Source organism: Tinamus guttatus, unplaced genomic scaffold, assembly GCF_059628265.1.
Source record: "Tinamus guttatus ecotype Peru unplaced genomic scaffold, ASM5962826v1 Tinamus_guttatus_pri_ptg000171l, whole genome shotgun sequence".
Lineage (NCBI taxonomy): Eukaryota > Metazoa > Chordata > Aves > Tinamiformes > Tinamidae > Tinamus > Tinamus guttatus.
Window position 1 is genome coordinate 1,395,115 of NW_028288705.1, and position 25,867 is coordinate 1,420,981.

At 46.7% G+C, this 25,867-nt stretch overlaps 1 protein-coding gene across 1 annotated transcript; it reads left to right on the forward strand.

Moving 5' to 3' along the window:
• CPM (carboxypeptidase M) lies at positions 1 to 25,181 on the forward strand. Its single transcript, XM_088522989.1, has 8 exons — positions 1 to 146; positions 16,310 to 16,407; positions 20,850 to 21,022; positions 21,874 to 22,058; positions 22,138 to 22,308; positions 23,255 to 23,407; positions 23,932 to 24,080; positions 24,945 to 25,181. The coding sequence occupies exons 2-8, from the start codon at positions 16,393 to 16,395 to the stop codon at positions 25,179 to 25,181; spliced, it is 1,083 nt and encodes a 360-aa protein (XP_088379115.1). The 5' UTR covers positions 1 to 146; positions 16,310 to 16,392.
• Positions 25,182 to 25,867: the final 686 nt, after the last annotated feature.

Below are 25,867 nucleotides of genomic sequence, written 5' to 3' on the forward strand. Positions count from 1 at the left end.
GGCGGGCGCCCTGTGCCTCGTGTCGCTGGCGGCCGCGCTCGACTTCAGGTACCACCACGCCGAGGAGCTCGAGGCGTTTCTGAGGCGCGTGCACGGCGCCTACCCGGCCCTCACGCACCTGCACAGCATCGGCCGCTCCGTGCAAGGTAAGCGCGGCCTCGGGCCCGGGCAGGCGCGCCTGCCCCGCGCGCGCCTTTCCAGGGAACCTGCGTCTGATACAGCCTTGAAATAGTCTTTTCTTTCTTTAAAACACTATTTCCCTTTCTTCAAGGAGAACAGCAGCTTTAATGTTAATTAGCACTTGCCTGCTGTCGTAGATTTGCATGCTTTAGTAATACTATGTCTGTGTAGTTCTTAAGGAGAAAAAAAAAATGTAGACTTCAGATCAGAAAATGAATAGGGTTTTTTTTTTGTGTATATATACGTACACATGCAGTATGAGACTGAACGGAGAAGTTCACTCCATTCAATAGAAGCGTCATCTGCTCCTCTAATCCCTTTCATCTAAATTCACGGGAGCGAGGATGGTCACATCATCTATAGTGACATCTGCTTCCTTCCAGGTGGAGAGTATCACGCCGAACACTCATAGCCTCTTGGTTACTTCTTTCTTGTGTTGCTCCCTGTTTGCCCTTTCCATTTAACACAGTTGTGCCTGTCCGGGACACAACTTGTGCCTGCCAAGAGTCTGCTCTGTTTCAGTGAGGTATCACGCAGCTCTCAGCTCGCTACGTGTAGGTGGTCAAGTCTCTGTACGTGTCTGCGATCGCTTTGAAGAAAGTCTCATGATGTGAGGGCTCAAATCAGACGAGCAATCTGAGGTTTTTTTCTTTTTTTCTTTTTTTTTTTTAGGTTGTGCTCTTTTTGGATTTATCAAAGGCAGGATCTTATTGAATTGTGTTATTCATCCACACAAGAGAAGGCTGCTCCCTTTCAGTATGATTCCCTTAAGCGCAAGCTGTTAATTAGCCACGTTTTTATATTTCTGCCTTGAGGAGACTTAGTTGATGTTTTTAATGACAGGGCTAAATTCTGCCTTCTCTGATGATCTTTGCTGGCTTATCTTTGTGAACCTAAGGCAAAAATTTCCATCCGAGCTGAGAGACTGAAATTTTGGCTTGTACTTGTCTAGGCATTGGGTAACGGCATTGAACATGTCAGAGTTCCATGAAACCTGAAAACAAAAGCTGAAAGTGCATCCTCTCTTGCTTGTGAGTGAGCATCGCCTTGAAACTTTGTTCAGATTTTGGGGTCCTGCTTTCTGCTGTGCTGGAGGAAATGTACTTATTTATGATGAGAAACAAAAATGAACTTAAACATTTAAGAATTGAGATCAATATTATGTAGTAAGTTGTCTCTTGAGCCATCAGTGTTCCTGATATGGTCATGTGGTGCTTTCCTCAGATTAGTTACAGAGGACTTATTTCTATAAAGCCAGTACACATAATTGTACTGTTACCATCAACACTGTTCTTATATTATTCCTAAATCTCAGTTTTACTCCTGCTGAGAATGATTCTTACATCTAAGAATCTAGAATGATGTGTGCTGCCATCTAGATTCTGAATGATGTGAAATGTAGGCTTGATTTAATGAGGAGGGCAGTAGAGATTGCACATGAGGTTTTTTTGTTTGTTTTGTTTTTTGTTTTTAGCACAGATACCTACAGGCTGCTACTCTGCAGGTCAGGAGCTTTACTTGCTCCAGGCAGATCAAATGATAGTTCAGGTCTGGAGGCCCTCTAGTTCGAGAACCTGTTCAAAACAGGACTAAATTCAAAGTTGGATTTTGTTGTTCAGGGCCTTTTCCTCTCAAGTCTTGAGGATCTGCAAGGATGGACATTCCACAGTATCGCTGTTTACTTAATCCGGTGCTCAACTGTACCTTCACTAGGGATTTTTTTTTCCCTTATAACTAATCAGAATTTTCCTTCCTGCACACTGTGACCTGCCTCCTCACTGTGGATCTCTAAGAAGAGTCAAGATTCATCCTCTCTATAATATCCCTTTCAAAAGTGGAAGGGTGCATTTGAGTCATTCTCCAGGCTAAATAACCCTACCTCCCTTATGACATTCTCCCCAATGTCATACACTTCAGCATCCTCCTCATCATCTCAGCGGTCCTTTGCTACACTTTTCTACACTTTTCATCAATACTGCTTTTATTGAGTCCCTCTTATACTGAGGAGCCCCAAACTGGACACAGTTCTCCAGATGTAGCTTCACTAGTGATGAGTAGAGGGGAATAATCACTCCACTCAACCTTCTGGCATATGTTGTTGGGGGTGCAGCTCAGCCCACAGGCTGCCCTCCCTGCTGCAGGAGTGCACTGTTGAGTTGCATTCATCTTGCTGTCCATCTGAACCCTCAGCAGAGCTGCAAACTGTCCAGTCAACCTTCAGCCTGTAGGAAAATGGATTATTTTCTTGGGTTGACAATCCCAGTATGGGGTTATTCTCTCCCAGGTACAGGACTTTCCATTTGCCTGTGTTCTTAATGAGAACTTAATGAGGTTTCTTCATTTTGTCAAGGCTCCTCTGAATGGCAGCCCTGTCCCAAGTTGTTGAACAGTATGAGCCTCACTCTTGATGCTTGGGGAATGTTGCTAATAAGCTGCTGTCACTTGGATTTTGAGTTCTTGACCACCAGTTGCTCAGTCTAGATTTTTTTTTTGTCTTGCTGTAGTCTGCCAATGCAATTCATATGGCACCTGTTTGTTAACAAAGGTACAGACAGATACTGTGGGAGATGGTACAAGCCTTGCTGAAGGCAAGGTTGAAGTCATCTGCTGCTCTTCTTCCAGCTGCTGAGGCAGTTATTTCTGCATAAAAGGTGATCTGTCAAGTGGGATTGGCCCTTCCTAAATCTGAAGGAAGATTAACAAAGCCTGCTTGGCATATATGTACTACTGGAGCAATGGAACTAGTACCAAGAGTCCCACAAGAAAACAAACTACAAGATGCCCAATCTGTTATATCATGATTTACATCACTGTATGGAAATTCACGTTTCTTCTGTCAGACTGATGGGAAGGCACAGTTCTAGACTGGTGAGTGCCTACTCAGGCTCCCCATCTCTCTGTTACTCGTGCAGCTCACCTGCCAAACAAGGGGAAAGGGGACTCTGTAAAAGATGCAGGCTGCTGTACCACAAGACTAAGTGTTATCTGTTTGGTTCAATTTAACGAGCAAACTCCTCAGGAGCAAGTGAAGTGTGTATGATGGTGACAGATCGTTCTACCTAATGTGGTCTATAAGCAGGTGGGTAGAAATTAGTTTTCCTAATGAACAGTTCTTTAATGGCTTCTAACAGGGAATGCAAGTAGGATGACAGAACTTCCTGAGCAGTGGCATCAAAGGTAGTAAATAAATCCTTAGTAACTGGCAGGCATATTTGGCTCATACAGACAGATCATCAGACACCGTGTTCTGGGCCGTCTCCGTGTATGACTAATGCTGGACTTCTCCCCACAAGTAGGAAAAAATATCCCCTGAAAGTTGGTAGTGACAGAAGTGACTGTCTTCACAGGTTGATGACCTTGAGGGTGTGGAGGAGAAAGCAAGACTAACAGTAAATGATTCTAGTAAATGGGATTTAAATTCTGATTTTTTTTTTTTTAGGTGGAGTGGTTTCTTCCTCCCCAGAGACACCCAGCTATGAAAGGCATAACCAAAAGAAACCTTCCTTAGCGCAGAAGGTTCTTTGAGACCAGCATGCTGAGACTTACATGTTAGCCCAGAAGATAGCTCGGTACTTTTATATTGTTTTTAGTGTATGTCATTGTATACTCTAGTAAAAGAACTTGACTGGAGCAGTTGTCTAATCTGTGCAGCAGTGCCCAGTGCTGTAGCTGTATTGCAATATACAAAATGAGGAAGAAAACACAAATGGTGTTTTGCTGTGCTCAGTCTATCCCCACATTCTTTTTTTTTTTTTTTTTTTTTGGCTGTGCAAAAGCATAGCCTGGTAGTGTAAGGACCTAATCTCTGACTCTGGCTGCTCAGTGTTGCTCTGGTATATATGCCAAAGTGTTTTATAATAATATCTAGACTAATAGGATATGTAGTAACAGCCATGTTCACTTTCATAAATACATACTAAAATCAAATCTGAAGGTGAATCTTTGTTCTTGGCCCAGAACATGCATATTAGTAATGCCAATTGCCTCGCTGAGCAGAGGTCTTGCAGAGAGACTAAATGCCAGCTCGGAGTGTCCTGCTGTGCGCCGTGAGTGCATAACTAGGCTGAGGACAGGCAAGCCAGAGCACTCTTACAGCAGAATATCCCCTTCACTTGGGAAGAGTTGTCCTGAGATCCTGCTGGTGTTGGGGTATTAACAAGCCCTGGTAAAACTAAGAGCTGGAATCCAGGGTGATGCAGCTGAGGCTGGATCATCAGAAGGGGGCCAGGCAGGAGCAGGGTGCGCACTCTAATAAGGAGAGTTGTGTCATATCAGTGTTATGTCAAGTGCTTTTGGAGAACCTTGTCTGCTTAGTGCCATCCCAGGGGAAAAACGCAAGCTTTAGTTACTGAATGTTGCAGTGTGCACCAGCAGAAAGAAAATATTCCAGTGTGTGTGATCTGAGGTTTTTGCTGTCAAAGCTGAGGGTTTCATTGGCATGCATTTAAACTTTAAAATAAACAAACAAAATGCAGACCTTGTGACTCTATTATTAGTTGAGCAAAGGCAAGCAGCACTGAAAGAGCTGGGTGGCTTACTGTAGTGGATCCACGCTGTTTAAAACCTCATAAAAAGTTTTTTAAAAAGCTCCATACAAACCCCATAAAGATAAATTGTGGGTTCAGGACAACGTGATAACCTGCTAATTATAGCTTGCTTCAGATCTGTCCCTTGCAGAGGCCACTCTGCATTTTTAGAATTCCAGTTCAGTCAGAGCAATTGTAAACATCATAAGCCGGTTTCCACTCGCTGAGTAAAGAAAGTTACGTATGGTTAAAGTTCCTCTGTTTTTACCTGAACAGCTTCAAGGCTGACTCAGGGGGTTAACATTTCCGTGGTAGATTTTATCGGGGAGAAGCAAAGGATAAAACAGAACAAATGGATTAAATTTTGTTGGGATTTCATCAGAAATTTTCAGAAGTAGCTTCCTACAGCAGAGCTGTCCTGAAATATTTTTGGGCGAGAACCCTGTGGTTTAATCATCCTATTCTGCTGTTTCCTCTTTGGTTGCTCTTTCAGTTGCCCATTAGCTGGCACGTTCCATCCACTAATCTTAAGTACTCTACGAACCTTGGCCGTGCTCCGAGTATCTTACAGAGCAGTGTTCTGCCACCCCTGCTCTACGGAGGGAGGTTGAAGCATGCAGTTGTTGTTTTATTATTCCTAGGTTCACGCTCTGCTCGTGTCTGTGTGCATAAATGCTGATCCGAACCGCGGGATGGGTGTTCGCTGCAGGGCTCCCGGGAGGCTGGGTTCCTCGGAGGCCCAGGCTGAAGGTCCCTGTTGTTGGAGCATGTTGTGTCTCCTTCCCTGCCCATGTCCATCGATTTCTGAGGAGGAAAACCAAAGGGGAGGGTGCACGTACAGGTCTCCGTGTGATGAGCGGCTGTGACTCTGCCACAGGGCGCACCAGGGATCGGGACTCTGCAGCGTGCTGGGAAGTGCACGGGCCTCACAGGGCAGGTAGCAGAGAACCCGGGTGTTTCACCTGGCCCTAACATCATTCTGCTGGTGGGAGCTGTGCCCAGCGTATGCCAGGAATTATGTAAATCTCCTGGCTGTTCTCATGCAGCACGATTGCTCAGTGGGCTGCTTTTAGGCGTTTAGGGGCGGCCATTGAATGGAGGAGGGCTGATTTCAGCTTCTTTACACTCCAGCGAAAGTCTAACGATAAAAGACCAGGATGCAGTATTTGCCTAGTGTATATATTAACTGTGTGTCTACATGACTGACTAACCATACCTACCTAGGAAAAATAGAAAAAAAGAAACTTATTTGCAGTCATTTCTTCATAAAGGAGGAGCCTGGCTTGCTACCATAGACAGTAAAATGCAGTGCAAATGTCAGTGAATTTACACCAGAAACACTGTAGATTCTGGATGTTTTTACTGTAGCTGTACTACTGAAGAAAACCAAATTGAAACGTGTAACCATACAATGATTGTACAATGCTGAAATAATCCTTGTCAAGTTAGTTTCCGGAGTCCTGGTGCTTTACAATTACAGAATGAGAAATTTGTATCTAGTCCCACATACTCTGAGTTAAGTTTCTCACTGTCACCTCCTACTAAATCTTTTTGCAAACTAAACACAGGTGGATCTAAAGAGATGCAAGTGTATCTAAAGAGAGGAAAAAGGTAAAGATGATAAAGATGACTTTATTTGCAAGACAAAAAGAGAAATCTCCTAGAGGGAAATCTGTGGAGAATGTGATGTCTGTAAAGAGAATGTCGTAATTCCTTTTCTTTTTCCTCCTCAGAGTTGTAGTGTAAAGGGCTGCTTGTCCACAAGAGAGAATTACCTTCAGCCTGTTTCATCCCAGTGCTGAAATGGCCTTTTCTCCTGTCTGCGGGCTGCGATACTGTCTCTGCTCCGTGTCTCCCTGTGCCAGCCCCGCGTTTCCTAGTGCAACGCAAGCGCGCCGGGCAAGCACGGCCTGCGGAGGTGCCACAAGCATCGGGATTCCCAGGGTTTGTGTTGAGGCATCAGCGTGAATGAGACGTTTCCCACTCTAAGGGTCCATTTAAAGCAGGCTAAGCTTGGGCCCGGAGTTTCGTTAAAAACTGGGGCTTTCTAAAATTTGTCATGCTAGTTAAAACGTTTACATGGGTTTCCTGCTTCTTTCCCACTTTTTTTCACTCTTTCCCTGCCACTTTTTTTCTTCTGTATCTTCCTTCACAACTGTCTTTGTTCTGGTCTTTGTCAGTTCTTGTGGTAAATAAATTCTAGATTCTAGATGGACTTATATGTGTATTTTATTGTTGAAAAGGTTTAGGTTTATGTTCCCATTCGTAGCTGGGCTTGACATTAACAGCCTTGTAAACTCTATTTGCTCTAAATTCTTTGAGTCACTATGGTGGGAAGGGAAGAACAGAGGAGGGCAAGGCTGCTTCAGGGCTTAACTCCAGGCGAAACCATTATTTTAACAACAAAGTATTAGCTCATAGTTTCAAAATTCTTCAGCTCCCACCTGAGCTTTGCTCTAAACCATGAGCTTAAGTAGAACATTAGATGTTTGTCTGACAGAAGGATGAGCCATTTTTGAAGTTACTCTTAGAGATGCCGTCTCTTGCAGTGAAAGTAAAATAATTTGCTTAAATCTTCCCTTCCTCTTGCTTGTTGTGGTCAATTAACTTTGTCTTAGCTTTTATGCTACCTACTGAACCTAAAAAGCAATAATGTGTGGTTTTCCTTTACAGACATGCATGCACACACACACACAAAACTTAAAGACAATTCTTGCAAAAAATCTTCTACAGGTTTTTCTCTGAAATTCGCCAGATCTGAGATTTACTTCCCAGCCAAAAAAAAAAAAAAAAAGCAAACATCAAAAACATCAAAAAAAAGCCAAAACCATCACTTACAAAGTTCATGGTTACACTGATGTGTTAACTTAAAAATTATAAATTTTCAGCTCTCAGCTGAAAAATAAAATGCTACCTTTCTTTCTTTAAATTGGTTGCGCTTTGTGTTATGCAAGCCCTTTTCATGTGAATAAACCCATGTATCGTGAATAAGATTGCCCTTAGAAAAGGAGTACTTCTGCAGCCAAGATTTTGTGGTTACATGTTTTTATATATGAGAAAGAATAACTTTTAAAGTTGCTTCAGCAGTGTATCACTCTCCTAATGGAGTATTGGTTGGGGATGTTGTAGCAGAAAGTGTCTGGATGTTACCCATAGGTGAGATTTCTAGGTTGTTATTTGTCCAAAAGTGTTTTTGAAATGAATGCAAAATATCTGCTAAATATAACTTCATTGTTGCTTCTCTTCTGAAAGAATTAGATTGGAGGGTGTTGAGCAAAGAAACCCACGTATGAGAAGTTCTGTGTTGCAACATGCCCATTGGCAGTGGAAAAATACAGGTTTACCCTGTAAGCTAGATAACGGTTTTATCTAGAATGCTACTGTAGGAAAGTATTTAAGTTAAATTGACACTTAAAAAGCCTCCTTTCTGAATAACAGGTTCAGCCAGATGCCTCTGTCATGCTCTTCATGAGCTGCTCAATAGGGTGGAGGACTCCCACGTACTGTGAGTAGCTTTGAAGCCTCTGAGCTCACAAGCTAAATTACTGCCACCATGCTGTCATGGTGGAGATGTATGGGAGGATGGAGACATGCAGCTAACATATACAGAAAAAAAAAAAACACCTAAAAACTACATGGTTTCCATATGCAAAATGATAACTATAGTTGCATAGTAATCAGGAAGGCAGATGATGCCCACAGGCTGTATTTTGGATATACAGAGACCCACTTCAGGGTCTCTTTCACCTAGAAAGCATTTGGAAGCTGATGACACTTCCCAGAAAGGTTGAGTTTGGAATGGACCTCTGGAGATCACCTAGTCCAACCCCCCTGCTCAAGCAGGGACACCTAGAGCACGTGGCACAGAGTCTTAGAGACACACACAGAGGCTGGAGGAAGTGTCACACATGCTTGTTTTGTTCTTTTACTCTTCTATAAATCTTGGCTGTTGACCAGTGTCTGAGACAGGATATTTGGCCAAATGGTCCTTATTATGGTCTCTGGAAAGGAAGGAGGAGGAGTCTATTTTAACAACATAGTCCAAACACTTCAACTTGCATAAACTTTGCTCCTGGAACCTATATTTTATAACTTGGAGCTGAAAAGATCTGATCTGTTCTGAAATAGTCCATTATTCCTGTGACTCCATTTATCTAAAAATAACTTAGTGGAAGAAATCTCAGCTCTTCTGCCTCCTCTCTATTCCTTGCTTTCTAGTTCTCTACAGGTATTCATGCGCTTATCGAGCTTGCCTTGCTTTCTTCAGAGCAGTAAAGATCACAGCCATCCTGTTTTTTCCCTTAGCATGGTTTTGCAGCTCCCCACAACTGCTTAAAAGTTGGCAGAGGTGACAAGTGGATGTTATAACTCGTGCCAGTGAGCTTAAAGGAAATTTGTTCATTTTGCAATGGTGGGAAGCCTGTGTAACTTTGTGTTAGCAAGTGCAACTAGTAGTTCAACTGATTTGTGTCTATCTCCATATGCTTTAATTGGTGTTGGGAGCATATGTGTGTAGGAGATGTAAAAACAAGTTTTAAGAAAAGAAGAGAAGTAGAATTTGGGATGCTGAGTGTGATGCACAGCGGACATCATGTTGCTTGTTTTTCCTCTAGCTTCTCGTAGGCTTCCGCTTCTTGGAGCGTCGTACATACATTTCTAGCTGTGTGAATAAATAGGCTGTGGAGACGTGTCTTCCCATCCTCTGTATTGGTAATGACAATTTAACTCAAACTTACGGTCTGCTGCTCTCAAGGAGCAAGTTAAACTTGTGTTCCCATTTCAAGCTCCTACTTACGTGTAAGTCAGTGTTGATGTAAGCTGCTCCTAAACAAGCATTCCCTTCTGGAGACTGCTGATTTCTCAGTATAGGGTAGCATGGGGAGACAGTGAGGTTCTATGAGGAAAAGAAGAAAACATATCCATCAGTTAAGAGGTAATCAAGGGTCTTTAATCATCAATTGGTCTCTCCATTAGCTTGTCTCAACCTACGCTTGTTGGTCTTAGAGGCCTTGTCGCATGACCCAACTCGACAGAAATACAGGGAAATCTGGTGAATGTTGGTGTTGCTGGTCAATGGTGTAACGAGTTGTACTTGCAGTCCAGTGTTATTTTTTAAACAAATTTTAGTCGCAAATATCCTTAAATAAATCTGTTATTCTGTGCCTATGTTTCAAACCAGAAGGTCAAGCTGTTGGCATTTTCCTCTTAGTTGAGAGTAGAACAAGATAGTCTTCTCCAGGCTGCTATGTAGAAAAGCCCTGTCTAGCAGCTTTCTGTTCCCTAGGCAAGGCATTGCAGGAGAAGAGCAAGACACCTTGCCTGAAGCGTTGCCCGAAAGCAGTGGGTCCTTAGGCAGTCGCTCTATGCCAAGGTTTGCTAGAGAGATGTATTTTTTTTTTTGAGTGAAAGTTGCCTTTGCATGCAAATGCTAGTTCTGCTTTCTGAACTTTTTATAAATCAGGCCTCCCAAAATGGTCTGCACTGTTACCTGGCAAGTGTTAAGCAGGGGGAGTTAGAGCAGATATCAGAAAGCAGTATTTCTCCTAAAGCTAAACTAAAAGCAAGCTCTGCTCTCAAAAACCAGCCCTGCTGTGTCAGTTCAGAAGGCCAAGTCTATTTCCAGGAGCAGCCAAAGGAAAGTCTAGCAACAGGGTGAGCTCAGAGTGGTATTTCAGCAGTAGGGGCTTCTAGTGATCAGCAACATGGCTGGGTTCTGACAAAGGGTATTTCCTAGTGGGGATGGACCTAAAGTAGGTTAAAATACAAAGCTTGCTTTGATGCACGCTTGCATCAGACTGGGCTCTCCACCCAAGAGGAAACACTGGGCGCCAGGAGGGGTTCTTGATGAGACAAAGCTCTACGTTACTCCATTTGTTGTAGCTGGTCACACTGCCTGGATTTTAGTTGTCAGATGTTGTCATTAGTTAGTTGTCATGTTGTAGTACCTGTCAGATGGGTTGCCTTTCCTAAAAGACTGTCACTAGTATTTCTAAGGGGACATTTTGTTACCCATTCTCAGAGAGTCTAGAAGCAGCTGGTTGAACTGAGCTTATTAACTAAACCAGAAACAGGTGATGATGCCGCATACTGGATTTTTTTTCCAAAAAAAAGTTAATTGATCTTCTTTTTTCCCCTTCAGCCAACTCAACAAGGCTGTTCACTGTCTGAATTTGCCCACCAGTTTTGGATGTGTATTGTTATGGGCTTCCCGTTCCTATTGCAGACATAATGTTTTGGGTCTGCCAAAGATGTTCCCGGGACTTTGCTCTTGACAAGGCTCTTTAATGCACTGAAATCCTCAGTGTCCTCACAGACCAGCATCTCCTGAGACACGCAGGAGCAACAACCTGTAGTCTCCTCCTGGTTTTCTACTCCCTTTCTTCCCTCCAAGTAGCAGAAATAGTTTGGGCCTCTTCTGCCTGTGGTAGCAAAAAGGGAGACTGAATAAAATAGTTGGATTTGGATAAATCACATTTATAGGCCAGATATCCCCCCTTCTCACTCCTGGCTTGCAGTAGATGATGATCCAGTTGCACTACTGTGCAACTTTAGAAAAAATCCAGTCCTAATTAACAGAAGCAGGATTTGGTAAAGAGGAAAAACAGTCTGTTTGGTTTCTGGGAGGGAAAATGAATCCAACTGGTGTAAACAGCAGGGACTGCCTTTTCAGACTAACTCTGTGTCTGTGGTGTGCTCCTCCTCATAGTGACCTGTACTGAATAAGGCTAGTGTATATTACTTTAAAAATGGTATTCCTTTCTGGGTTTTGTTGTTTAGATATTTTTACTGCTGGGTTTTCTTTGTGTTGTGTTCAAATGAACTGTAAAACTGGAAATGCACTTGGTGCCAGGCCACGTATGCACAGGGACAGACATGTTGTCAGTCTCGTGAAATACAAATTCTGTGTAAGTGTCCAAAGCAACTGTGCACTTCCCAAGCAACCAAAGATTTGTAAATCTTCAGAAAGGAGAAGCAAGCACATGAACTGTGAACTCTTTGGACTCTTTCTTCCTCAAATGTTTTGTTTACAAGTAAACAGTGCCAGTTTTTAAAGAGTCGTTCCGATGGTTCTGCTTTTGGGATGCTGACTCTAAGTTGGATTGGCTGATATAACTTCTGAAAGCAGATTTGTAAGCAGAGAGGAACATCCTTAAACCATTGCCTGCAAGCAGGGATACATGCAAAGAGGCCAGAAAGGGTAAGATAGCAGTGGAGCCACTGAAGTGCCTGTCTCAGTAGTTGTGCATCTGTTGCTGAAACATCTGCGTCTTTTGTATCTCAAGAAACAGCACAAATTGGCAGAGACAGGGCTGTATTAGCGTTCGGGAGGTTGACAAATGCCAATACAGACCACAGTGTAGTCCTAATCCTAGCCACTGCCCCACATATAAGATATGTTACCTGTTTTTTTGTTTTGGCTATTGTAGACCTGTAATCTAGTTGGGCTCTCCTGGTTTTGTTCTGCTTACTCATGTGCCATGCTGAGTATTATCAGATTAGTCTGACTAATTTATGTGTCTTTTTTTAATCCTTCAGAATACCTTGGTGACTTTCTTAGATTAAAAAAGCGTCCTAGCTTCTCCTGGGATGCCAACTGTGTTATTCATTACTCATGTTAATGCAGTTCGAGTCTTTAGAAAATCCTTTCTCAGGAGTCTGTGAGAATATGATACACTGACAGCAAGGCATGACCTTGATGTGCTGTGACTGTTCATACAGATGTGTATCTGTCCTGCTTTCAGATACTTAAGTGGGACCAGATATATATATATCTTGTTTATATCTGGTTTATTTATATATATATATGGTAAACTGTAGCTTTAGAGTGTCTCTTTTCTGAACAGACGCAGCTGCCTTTTTTGCGGATAATTTATAAGGTCATGAAGGATACGTTTATATTGCTCACTGTAATCTGGAATGGGCTATGCTCAATGGTGTGGTTAGAGTAAGCTCACGTATTTGGTCGTGTCTGCAAGGGTAATTCTGCGATGCTGTTTTGATCAGTGGCCACGATCAAACCTTTCTGGGCACAGATGTAACCGTGTTGGTAGCTCAGGTTCTTTTGGGATTGGCAGCGAGCAGGGTGGTGCTCTTGGGCAATCCTCTTGCAGAAGCCAAGTGCCAAAATAGCCTGAGCTCTGCCAGCTTGAGCTGGCGAGGGTCAGTGAGGGTGCAGAGCGCTGGTGCTTGCTCCAGGGAAAGGGAAGTGCCCCTCAAGCCTTGCATTAGCTGCAGTGGCATCGCTCTGCTGTTACAGAGAAATGAAACCCCGCGGCCTCGTGCTTGAATTTGCACGTGCGATACTAAACTAGATCAGTTTTTAATGTCTTGGTGTTTCCATCGCCCTTTTCAGAAATGCCTCAGGAGCATGTGAGCATAGGAGGCAACTCTAATTCTCTGTTTCGGCCAAGAGTTGTGCACACTGGCAGTGCCAGCTTGGTAGTAAATTCAAGTACAGGCGACAAAACTTAAAAGCCAAAGAATAGTTTATGTTAGCACAGAAGCCTGTTTGCCCTGAATGTGATATAAAAGTTGGAATTGATAAAAACAGGATTGATTTCTTAATCTTCCTTCCTGCAAGATATAAAATTGTGGGTAATAATAAGCATACTTTGACTTAGAGCCTCAGGAAATAGGTGTCAGAGGTGCTTTGGGGAGAGTATCCTGACACAGTTCAGCAACAGAAACAAAAGTGTGAAGATCCCTTAGTATCTTGTGTGGTAACCACTAACCTAGATTTAAGCTGGCGTTGCAGGAGGATGGAGGGATGTAGTATCCCAGGACGGAGCAGGTTGCCAAGCGCAGGTTAGGAGAGGTTTCTGGTGTTAACGTGCCCGGCAGGTAGGTGGGAGCCCGTGAGAGCCCGTGTGGGAGCTGCGTCGGATCTGCCCGGGAATTTCTTAGAGTGGCTCTCATGTCATCCTGTCTCCCCAGTGTTTTGTGTAAGAAGTAACGAGGATGCTGGTTCCTTGCCTTGCTTCTCTGCCTTCTGCCGGCTGTAATTACGCGGTGTGGGTTTGGCTGTGGAAGCTCTTGCAGAAATTTGCCGGCCTGTTTATCCTGACTTTTACTTGGCGTTCTCGCCATGCAGCCCGGGCGGAAGCTCTTCGGCTTATGCCGGGACCGAGCCCGATCCATGCAAACTCTGCCTAAGGACATGCCAGCCGTGTGCTTGTTCGCCCCGGCCTTGCTCGTCCGGTCCGCCCGCTCGTTCTGCACCGCTTCCCTCGTGAGCGCGGGGACGGCGACACGCGCTTGGGCAGCGCGTGGTGGCGTGGAGGTGTCAGGGCTGCTGGGCACAGGGGTCAATAGTCAATAACCGGGTGGTGAATGGGATGAAGCTTTTAAGTTGTTTGCACTTTGTATTTAACTTCTCTGTCATCTTTCACCGCTACTAAGATGGCCTTCCCTAAAACTTGGGCCTGCGTCTTTCTGAGTAATTTCAAACCACCTGGATGATTTGTCCTGCTAGAAGCTGTACGATCTGGCTTTCTTCCAGTAGTAACTTTGAAGCCCCATTGCTTGTCCTGAGAGAGACAGTTGCAGTCACAGTCGGCCTTGATCTTGCTTGCAAGATAGAGAGTTTGCTGATTAGCCAGAGTTGGTTCTGGTTTGGGCATGTGAAATGGGGTCTCAGTAAACGTTCAGTTGATTCAGAGCTTTGGAGAAGGCTTAGCTGTTCAGGTACAGAAACAAGAGTTATCTAGGCCTTGTTGATTAAAGGAAACATTATCAGCTTAATCTTTTTACATGCACAAATTGCTGCTGTGTGGAAAGCAATCTTATGTCATCAGTGATCCCTTAGAGGTATTCCAGCCAGCAGTGCAGGCTGAGCAGACCCAAGACTATTTCTGTTGTTAATGGTAGGTTTAATACTTCTCAGGAGCTGGGAATGCCACATAATAAACCATGTCCTGATTCATGGGAGCATTTATCTTTTATGTGGCCCTCACACAAACTCTATAAACAGTTTAAATGCTAAGGCTGGAAAGACCCATTTAATGCTCGTCTATACTTGGCTCTTCCTTTTGTGTCCCATGAGTGCAATTTTGCAGTGTTAGCAGCAGGAATGAGTGCTGCCTGTGGCAAGGCACAAGCAGTCTTGATTTATTTTCAGATGAGAATACTAGATTATTTGCAGAAGGTCCTAAATGGCAGAGGCACAGCATTCATAGCCGTCCCTGGGCTCTGGTTTTAGGATGTGTGGTACTGAATCAGTGGCAGTGCTGCTGTGGGGATGTGATTAAAGGAACTGCCCTACCCCAGCTTGTAGGATGATCCAAATAGTTGGCATGTGATGGTGGTTGAAACCCAGTGCTAGAAACTGGGTTGGAGATGGCCCTCGTCACCGAATTCTGATGTCTGATTATTGGTGAGATAAAATGCTCTGTGTTTTAGGGTCTGCAACACTGGGCTGTTTCATTTGGGGATTTTATACCCTACCTAATAGTGATGTCCATGAATGTCCCCGCGTTCTGCACCACGCTGAAAACTTCCAAACTTAGGCTGTGACAGCAAGACCTGCCCTCCGTTTTGGAGGGGACACGACCCTCACAGGGCTGCTCCTTGAACATGGCTGCTCGTGGGGCTGCTGCTGGAGCCCGGTGTCTTCCGATGAGTGTGCGGTGCGGAGCCCGGCCTGGCCCCCGGGGCCTTCAGCCTCGCCGGCCCGGCAGAGGTTTCAGCCCATCTCGTGTTTCCTCTGCTCTCTTCGGCTTCCTGCCTCCTCTCACGCCCTGCAGATGCTGCAGCGTTTTGGCCTTCCCTTCCAGCTGTGTCCCCGTCGCCTGCAGAAGCCAGAGCCGTCCCCACTCCTCACTGCGCAGCGGAGCAGGAAGCAAAGGAGTTTCACATGAGACCCGAAACGCCACAACACTAAAATAGCGCCCCCTCCTCTTTAAGTTAGGACTTCCAAAGTGTTCCCTCTCCCTCCTTTTCTTAGTTTTAATTCACCTTCCTGTGTAGCTTTAGTAGTCCTAACAAATGCTCTTCAAAGTTACTAATTCTTTCCCCGTTAAATGTCTCTGCTACAGCTAAGCGAGGTATTTTCTGTTTTCTGATCAGTAACTCATGAGTGTGTTTAGCTTTTCTTCTTTGTCTTTATTGTATAAGATGATGCTCTTATATTGTGATAATGAAATATTTTGCATGTTCTTTAGAAAACCTGTACCTTGATTTGATGTTTTGGGAGAAGCAGAATATTTCATTTTAGTTATTCTTTAGTTCCTTGATGACCTTTCTTGAAAGCTCTCATTTGATAAGTTTGGATTTAATAAAAATGTTGATAATTAAAAATGCCCCAAACTATTTCTAGGATTGATTAAATGCTTTGGAAAATTACAGGGTTCACTCTGACTTTTGGTCAGAAGAAAAATGTTTATTCTTATAATTAATTTAATACATATTCCTAGAAAAGAAATCTGCTCTGTTACACTACATGTAGCACCGACTGACAGCAATGAAATGTGAGAATTTATATGGTCTTCTTGATGTCCAAATCTTTTTGCCCTCTTTTTTTTAAAAAAGGTTTGTTTCATTTTGATTCATTTTATTTCATTTTACACTTCGTTAAAAACATGTCTTTTCCCTTTTCCCTTGTAAAGGTAGAGACCTGTGGGTTCTTGTTCTGGGAAAGTATCCAACCCACCATAAGATTGGCATTCCAGAGTTCAAGTATGTTGCTAATATGCATGGGGATGAGGTACGTTTCAGCTTTTGCGATGTCGTTTATACCAAATATACTAACCACAGACAGAGAACTTTTCTCAAGCTTATAGTGCTTATTACTGAGCATCCTACCTCAAAGATGACCTGATCTGTTTGTATTTCTTGAGCATTTCCACACTCAAGGTTCACTTGCTTTTGTGGAAGGACTTCAGAAGACCTTGTATCACAAAGAAGAGTTCTGCACCTAAGACATCTCTTAAGCAGGGAGAGCTCTGTCTTTTGCATATGATTAAAACCTTTAATCTTTAACTTAACAGTTAACTTGCACAGTGCAGACTTTAACTGCACTGGAAATTAGTTAGATGGGATATTTGCTTGTATGTTATTATTGACTAGGCATGAAGTATGGCTGAAGCTCTTCAAATCCTCCCAAAGGTAAAGACTTAATATGCTGAGAAAAGAATGTCCACTATTATTGAAAAAGGAGACAGTGCATGGCAAGATAACAGTGACTGTTGCCTTTCTCAGATAGTACCTGAATCTTCTGTGGCAAGAGTCAGGACTTCCCTCTTCACTCTCTTGTTTTCTTGCTTTCTCTCTATTTCTCTTACTTTTCAGCTTTGCCTCCTTTTGCTAGCCAGGCTCAGGGTAACTTTGAAGTGCACAATTTCCAGTGTGAAAGGTAAATCTTGACACCAGGTCGTTACAGAAATGGCAGAACATAAGCTACGGAGCAAATGTGCAGAACCAAGAAAACGCCATGGATTAGGAAGTGCATCCTGTACAGGAAAGCAGAAGCTGTTGCTGCTGTCAGCACTGCGTGAGCACTTGCACGCCTACAGGCTCTCGTGACATTACGCGCCAAGAATTTTCCCAAGTTGGGCTGGTTTCACCTCGCTTGGGGTGGCTGGGAGCCTCACTGCTCCGGAGCTTATCTCTGCGTGGGAGGGAGATGATTCACGGTGCTCCGTGGGCACACGTGTTGCTGGGTGCCCAAGATAGGCTCTGAAACTCATTAAGAAAACGTGTGTGTGTCAGCAAGGCAGGCCAGGGTGCCGCAGGTGCTACAGTCCCTGCAGGGTCTGAAGAGAAGCACAAAGCCTCTGTGCCCTGCGTTTCGTGGGAACGGGACCTGATCTCAGCTGGAATAGCCTGGCTTTTAGGCTACAAATCCAAGCGCTGTTGGACCACAGAAGGCCCCATTCCTGCTGCTGCGCTTCCTATGGTGACTTCCAAAGGAGGCACCGTCACTGCCCGCCTTCATGTTCCCGCAGCGCTCTGGCTGTGGGGACAGGTGCTCTTTACATCTCCATAGGGGCAGACGTTGCTGGAGAGCAGGCGGGCCGGGTCACAGCCTAAGATCTAGTTCCTACATGACAATTTAGGCAAAAATGGGCCTGTGTAACAAGTTTGAGAGCGAGGGGTTGATCCCTGAGCTACGACGCTACCGTGGGTTGCCCAGCGAGGCGCCTCTCTAGCAAATGACGTTCTGGCTTGTGCATGAGGCTGAGCACCTAGGAGAGACCCTGGAAGCAGAGCGGTTCCTCCGTTCCAGGCCCTTGTGATGATCTTAGCCTTGGTTTAGTTTTTATTTTTTGTTTAGAGACATAACACACAAGCATTAGTTTTTTCCTGCCTGACCAAAAATGCATTTCAGATGGCAGGAAGTTAATTCCTTGTAGAGTGAAGCACTGGAGAACTTGAATGTTTCTTCCCATAATCTAAGATTCTGCTGGATTAGTCACTTGGGAAAGTTTCAACTTCCCCCATAATCTATTAAATAGATAAGTGTTGCACTGAACATATGGCAAGCTTCAACTTGCTGTTCCACAGTCTTTCATAACTTAAAATTGCAGTGTTATAGCTTCATTGATATAATTGCCTTCTGTACTTGCTTTTTTCCTTCCATATATATATATATGTATGTATATATATGCATTGTGTGTATATATATGTGTGTGTACATATATATATATGTTTTTTTTTTTTTTTGCCTTAGCCAGCAGCCTGCTCCCTGCTCCTAAAACCAGAGATGAGCTGTGGGGAAGGAGCCTGAGCTGCAGGTGTGCAGGCTGTTCACACGTGCAGCTGGAAGAAAACGTGGGATATCATCTGGAGAGTTGCCTAACAGGGAACTCAATATAAAATAATGGGAGCAAAAACATATTTTTTTCCAGGAACAGAAAGATCATTTTTGGTAGGGTAAGACATGACCTGCCCAAGTTTAATGATTTTGTGGACATTGCCAAATAGACTGCACCTTCACCCCAGCTCTCCAGGAGCACCACAAAACTCCAGCCTTTCTGTGCCCGAGTGAAGCTGGACACCATTTTGAGCAATTCTTTCGCCTAAGCCAGCTTAAAGCCGATGATGAGAAGTAGTTCAGTCGCTTTGACAGGCCTGCAACTGGCCTTCCTGGAACAATGTATTATTTATCTTGCTGGCTTAACTCGCAGTTTAAGTTAAAGTAACTGGACTCTGCCTCCCAGGTCACCATAGAAGTAGGCATCTCTAAAGGAGGGTTTCTAGAGATAGGCTGATTTCTTGGGGTTTGGTAGCTGCGAACAGGAGTAGGTTTGTCATCAGTATAACTGGGGCCTTAAAAAATTATGAGCCTTGTGTAAAATTTCTCACTCATTTCCAAAGTGAATGGCAGATGCACTGGTACCATTCCCAGTCCATGGGATGAGCGTTTCACTACCAGAGTTGCTCCCGTGCACCGCAGTGCCACAATACCATAGCACTGCCCTACAGAAGAGGGTGAGAGGCGCTGGCAGGGCTGCTCCTGGCCCAGTCGTCCCGCTCTGCCGAGAGCGGATCCAGTCGCACACGGAGCAGTCCAGGCGGGAGCGGGGAGGCGGGTCGGGAGCAGGTCCTGCCCCACAGCTCCGCGCTCTCGACATCGCGCACCTGGAATCCAGGCCACGCGCAGGGATGGGCATGGCAGGATGGGCAGAGCACATCCACCCGCTCGGCCCCCATCACCTGCTAATGAAAAACGATTTAAAACCAGGTCTGTTGCAGGGAGGTGTCCAGCGCAGGCGCGGTTGCTGCTGGCCTTGATCTTTTACCTGACCCCTGGGGTGCAGCTCATCTGGACCCAGGTCGTGCCTGCTTGTAGCCAGCCCCTAAAGCACTCCCACTTCCTCTCCTTGGACACCTCCAACCGCTTTCCAAAGCAGCGCAGGGCAATCTGGCCCAAACACCCCTCCGCTGTAGCCTTTCCAAAAGATTTGTAGTAAATGTGTTCTGTTTTGCAGTTTTTCCCCACCTCTGGGCTCCAGCCCCCTGTAGCACATGTGTGCCGAGTACTACAGTACTCGGGTACAGCAGCCAATACAAGGAATTCAGTTAGGGTTTTTATATAGTGTAAATCTGGGTTAACTCTTCAATGCAAAGAGTATCACTCGTGTAACCCTGAGCTGCTTCTGTTGCCTGCGAACACTGTCCTTTCCCACCGCCTTTTCTTGCTGTTTTTCCTCCTCAGATTTTCCCCTGCCTGTCCCTGCTTCTCTATCCTTTTTATTTTCCCTTCTGCGGGGGTCTCCGAAGGGGAGCGCGGCGCTTGCCAAGGCCGTTTCCGGCGCCTCCGGAGAGCGGCCCAGCCTCGCTCTGCGTCTCGGGCCCGCGGCCGCGGGCCGGCTCTCCGCTCGCCTTCCTGCCTTCCCTCCTTCCTTCCTTGCTTCCCACCTGCAGCCGTGTTCCCCGAATCCGTGTCCCTCGAGACGTCGGTCACCCGTCTGCTGGAGCCGAGCTGCACAGCACCGGTTCTGGGGCAGCTCTTCTGTTTAGAAGGAAAGGAAACAATGACATATACACACACACATATATATATATATATATATACATATACATATGGAGCCGAGGTGATTTACCAGGCATGGTTCTTGCGCAGAGCAGCAGAGAGAAGTTCTCCAGAGCACTGCTGGTCTCCCAGGTCCTGGTTCGTCCCGCTCCCAGCCAAGGCGCAGGGATCCCATGGCCCCCCCGGCAAAGCTGGTCATGGCGCTCCTGAAAGATGGTCCCGGGGGTTCTCCTGCCCTCACTGTGCATGGAAGTTGCCACTAAATTGGCCATGACGGAGGAGAGGCTCAGGGAGGGGCTCGTCCGCCCTCCTCCGAGCTGTCTCTGCGGGGCCGCAGCGTGTCCCAGCCCACACCGTCCTTAACGTGCCTGTCCTGGAGCCGCCCACGCAGTTTGAATTGCATCGCTCTCTCCCATACAGTGTTGAAGCATGTAGCGAGGCACTCAGGTGGGTGGCTCCGGGTTTAAAACTCGTGTGGAAACCCTCCAGCTACGACTTCCATCTGTTAAGTTGCTTTGAATATTTTTAGAGGGAGAGCATGAAACAAAACAGCGTTGGCTGCAACATCCACACGCCTTGTGTGTCTGTGTAATCCAGTTAAAAAATAATTAAATGCAAGGTCATGGGCCTTCACAGCAGACTCGGAACAAACCCCATCCTTCTCTGTGCAGACTGTCGGGAGAGAAATTCTGCTCCATTTGATAGACTTCCTGGTGACAAACTACGGACACGACCCGGTTATTACCCGGTTGCTTAACAACACCCGGGTCCACATCATGCCGACGATGAATCCGGACGGGTTCGAAGCTACCAAAGTGCCCGACTGTTACTACTCCCTGGGGAGGTGAGCGAGGCGGACGCGTGAGGGAACCGGGCGCCCCGGGGCGGTGGGGGCGGCCGCGCGGCCGCTCGTGTGGCGGGAGCGGCGCCGCGGCCGTGTGGGGCTGCCGTGGGGCTGCTGCCCAAGGAGAGCTACGTGACCCCGCTTACTGAGAGAAAAGTGTGTCCGAGTTATTGGATGGACGTGTAAAAATGAGTCTAAAGCTCATCGTGTTGTATGCAGGCCTTAGCCAGAGGGTTTAATGGTCTGAGACGTAGTAAGATTATGTAGGGTTTGCAGAAATGGGGCTAACCACGATAGGTGCTAGTAGCAGTGTCACAAGAAAAACAAGTGGCGCAGAAGAAAATGCTGCTGTTGCATTCTTGAATGTAATATTGAAGAGCCCAAAAAGGGGACAAAAGACTAAGAAAGGAGAAAAGGGAGAGAAGAGGAGGCGATGCCCAAGGGCTAGAGCCGGGATGTGCAGGAAGCGGCGGCTGCCTTAAGCTCGTGAGCTAGAAGTGCTCCTGCATCTCTGGTCACGACAGCTCCGGGAGCAAACGTGTGGGCAGGGTGGGAACAGCCACTCTCCAGTTCTCCAGGTCCTCCTTTCATTGGGAAAGGGATTTATTCCTTGGAAAATGGTTAGGGCTTCAGCAGAGGGCACAATGTTTTTGATCCCCCTCATTGGCACACAGGCTGAATTTAACCGAGTTTGAAGTTGAGGAGAGCTGGAGCCGAGTCCCCTCTGTGACACCAGGTGCCATCTGTGCCGGTGCCCAGGGACACGGCCGGGCCCCTGGGGCCTGCAGGAGGCTGAGGAGGTGGGAGGGCCTGCAGCCGCGCGCCACAGGAGCCTCTGTCCTCTCCCTCAGGTACAACCGGAACGGAGAAGACCTGAACCGCAATTTCCCGGACGCCTTTGAGTACAACAACGTGACCATTCAGCCGGAGACGCGAGCGGTGATGGACTGGATAAAGAACGAAACGTTTGTGCTCTCGGCCAACCTGCACGGCGGGGCGCTCGTGGCCAGCTACGCGTTCGATAACGGCAACGCAGGTGAGCGGGCGCCGCGCTGCGCACGGGGCTGCGGCGTCGCCGGCGCAGGCGCGATGTGAGGCCTCTCTCCACCCCGCAGCGACCGGCTCGTGGGAGGGCTACAGCAGAGCTCCGGACGACGACGTTTTTGTTCACCTGGCGAAAACCTACTCCTACAACCACGCCAGCATGTACAAAGGCGCCGGCTGTGACAACAGGCAGCCCTTTCCGGAAGGCATCACCAACGGCTACGCGTGGTACCAGCTGGAAGGTAACGGTGTCACCTGTGTCTTTTCAGGTGCTTTGGCCGTGATGTCTCACCCCTCTTGCTGCCCTGATGGTGAAACTGCCGTGGTTTTGCCCCGTAAAGGGTTGATTCAAGTAGCTCGTGAGCTGTGGAAGCTGCCACGCTCATCCCTGCACAGTCTCCAAGCAGGACACAGCGTTTGTAGATGCTCCTGGTCAGCAGGGACACAAGTGAATGAGGCAGCTGCTGCCTTCTGCTTTCTGTCCTGCTGTTTCTCAGTGCCAGGGCAGTTCCCTTGTAACTGTAACTACACGGAACACCCCCACAGCCATCACAGGCCGCTTGTTAACGCTGTGTCGATACGTTTGCACAGCTACACTGAGCCTGGAGGCCAAAGTCTTTTCTTGGAGAAAGCCAAGAATGACTTCACTGTTGATAGTGCATAGGGTTCAGCTGCTGTAACTGAGATAAAAACCTATTTCCTCTCCTTTCAGGAAGAAAAACCAAAGTCTTGTTCATATATCATCTTTTATTTTGTTCATCTTTGAATACAGAAGTGTTTTAATCTTTATCTGTTTATAGCCAAGTAGAAGCTGTATCCTGTGGCACTTCATGTTGCTTTCACAGTCTGAATTCAAGGCCTTAAAAAGCTCTAAGGGCAGCTGTGAGAATGGCAAACTGCTGGCCAAGCCATGACTGTATCTGCCCCCGTATATTTGTGAGCAGTGACGTGTTGTGCACACGCACCATTACTCTGCATGCCCCTGCACAGCAAGAAAATTATTTTTCCATAGCAGACCATAGATAAAAGTAACTCTGGCACTGAGGACTAATCCATGTGGTTTTATCTTTTCAATGCACCTTCTTACAGGTGTGATGCACGTACCAGCTTTAAACTCCCTACTGTTCTTCTAGCCTGAAAGTGGTGCTTCTTTCCAGCTCCGCGTCTTTGCTTCCTTTCCAATCTCAGGTGGAATGCAAGATTACAACTACATCTGGGGACAGTGTTTGGAGATTACGTTGGAGCTGTCGTGCTGCAAATATCCCCCTGAAGCCCAGCTAGAGAAGTTCTGGAGAGACAACCGAGTGGCTTTGGTGGAATACATGAAACAAGTGCATCTCGGTGGGTGTGCGGCCGTGGCAGGGCCACCGCGAGCAGCTTTCCAGGTCGCCCCAGTCAGTGCTGAGAAGCTTGGGCTCAGCTGCTCCAGAGCACAGGCTTTTTCCCATTCCTCGGCCGCTTTCTGGATATACCCGCGCCAGAGCCACGTGGCAGCAGTTGTGCTGCCCAGCTTGCGAGTCCGGCACTTGCTTTTCCCAGTCAGAAAAGGCGATTCAGAAGCGAGTGCTGTGGGAGAGGTGCCTGCCTCTCCGCGAGGGAACTTCCCCCTCTGGCGTCAGGGCAGCCATTTATTTCACAAGTCTCAAAGAAGTTGTGTGTTTGGACACGTGCAAAATGTTCTCTGGGTCTTGTGCTGGCTCTTTGCTTGTTTGTTTGGCGGCCTTTCTAGGTGCACTTTTGTGAGATATGTGGCCTCTGTGACTACTTCCATGTGCTGGAGCGGAGGGCAGGGGCTGCGTGTGCACGCAACAGCCTCAGCTCTGCACGCTGCCCCCTTCTCCTTTCCCTCCTCTCGCCCTGCGCAGGCATCAAAGGGCAGGTCATGGACAGCAGGGGGAGGCCCATTCCCAACGCCATCGTGGAGGCCAAGGGTCGTGCCCACGTGTGCCCTTACAGAACCAACGACCACGGCGAGTACTTCCTTCTCCTCCTGCCGGGCACCTACGTGATCAATGTAAGTGCGCCCGTTTGCTGCGCGGGTCTCCGCTCCAGCTGCGCCGAGCTCCTGAGCCGGGGGCGGCTGCTCCGGGGGCGGCCGCGGCCTCCTCGTTCGCGCTGGAGGGATGCGCAAATGTGGGGCCTCTCTGCCGTGCCCAGAACGGCTGCTGCACGGAAAGGAGGTTCCCAGGTGCCCCTCAGGGAAGGGACTTTCCTGCTGTAAAGTGCCAGCCTGCTGGTGAATTCCTGCTCGGACCCGAGCACCAAGTGGCGCTCGTCCCCCCCTCTCCCTCCTGAGCAAGAGGAGGGGGTGGCCCGGCCTTTCGTTCCCTCTGCATCATGGATGCCGCTTCATGGTAATGCATTAAAAAAGGGAAGAAAAAGTCATGGCAGAGAAACTGTTTTACCCATTAGAGAAGCCCCAACAGCATCTAGAGCTTGTTCTGGCTGCTGGCCTCTTGCTCATCACGCACGTTCCTGTTTCTGTTCCCGTGGAGCCGCACGGGCTGCTTTGCTGCTGCCCAGCAAGGGCAGTTATGGGCACGGTGCATCCTCCAGGCTTTCTGCTTCTCGCTACGCAGTTTAATCAGTTCGTTCATTTTGAACCTGACCCAAATGAAGGCAAATTAGGTAAAACCCTTGTCTACAGAAAGGATACACTGTTACCCTTTCCAGCTCACCATGCTTCACTTCAGTCTAGTTGCCATATGTGATGAGAGTCTTTAAGGTTTCCTCATTCTGTAGCTTCATTTATTTGCGCTTAGGAGCCTTTTTAATAGGTCCAGCATGTTTAAAGCAGCACATTAGACAATGATGGTTACACAGCAGCATTCGATACTTAAAACCAACTAAGAAGGAAATCTCTCCTGTTTGTTCCTAGGCTACTGTACCAGGATTTAAATCCAAGCTGAAGACAGTGGAAATACTGGATAACACTGCAAACTTCAGCGCTTTGAAATATGACTTTTATTTCTCCGAAGTCTCTGTCACGCCAAGAGCAGCTTCGTGTCCCACCTCTCCTCTCTACGGAGAGCAGGAGCGCACCTCGGCAGCAGGAAGGGCAGCTTTACACAGCGTCCTTGCCACCACCATCCTGCTTGCAATATTGTTTAAATAAAGGCAAGGACGAGGCAAGGCGAAAGTCCACACAGTCTTCCTGCACAAATGTGGCTTTTAAAAAATTTTATATGCAGAAGAATGTATGTTTTATAAATGACATTCTCAAGACTTAAGATTATGTTTATTGTATTTTATAAAATCCTGGCTAAACAATCAAATGTTTTAATTATAATAGACTCATATTTTTCTACATAAATACTTTAAGGAATTATTGTACAGCCTCTGGAGATAAGACTCTGTAGGATTTCAGTGGGGAAAGTGTTGATTAATTTCGAGGAATTTCAATTAAAAGCCACGCAGGCCGGCACAGCAGCTGTTCCACACAATCCCTGTCTCCCACGCGAGCCAGGGCAGGGGCTGCAGGGCCTGAACACGCAGCTGGATCCCGGCTCCTCTCAAGGAAGGCACCGCTGTAACGGGCACCAGGGCTGCGCGGCTGGTTCCTTATCGACGCCCAGGCGCCGCACCGGGCGGCAATGAGGTGCAAAGAGCAGCAGCAGCTGTAAAAGGAGGTGGAAACGCAGAGTTCCAAAGGGCAGGAGCTCCATCCCCATCCCTGCTGCCAGGCGTGGCAGCCACGGACACCTCCCCTTAACCGTTACTTCTCTGAGACAGAGCTAGTGAAAGACTGTGGGAAGCGGCACCCGCAGCCCCCAAGCTCCTCCAGAGCATTATTAATCGAGC

What these genes read in the sequence shown, in the direction of transcription:
- CPM (XM_088522989.1), top strand. An exon ending in CATGAAACAAGTGCATCTCG is followed by an intron (nt 23,408 to 23,931) that starts GTGGGTGTGCGG and finishes CGCCCTGCGCAG; the next exon opens with GCATCAAAGGGCAGGTCATG. An exon ending in CGGGCACCTACGTGATCAAT is followed by an intron (nt 24,081 to 24,944) that starts GTAAGTGCGCCC and finishes GTTTGTTCCTAG; the next exon opens with GCTACTGTACCAGGATTTAA.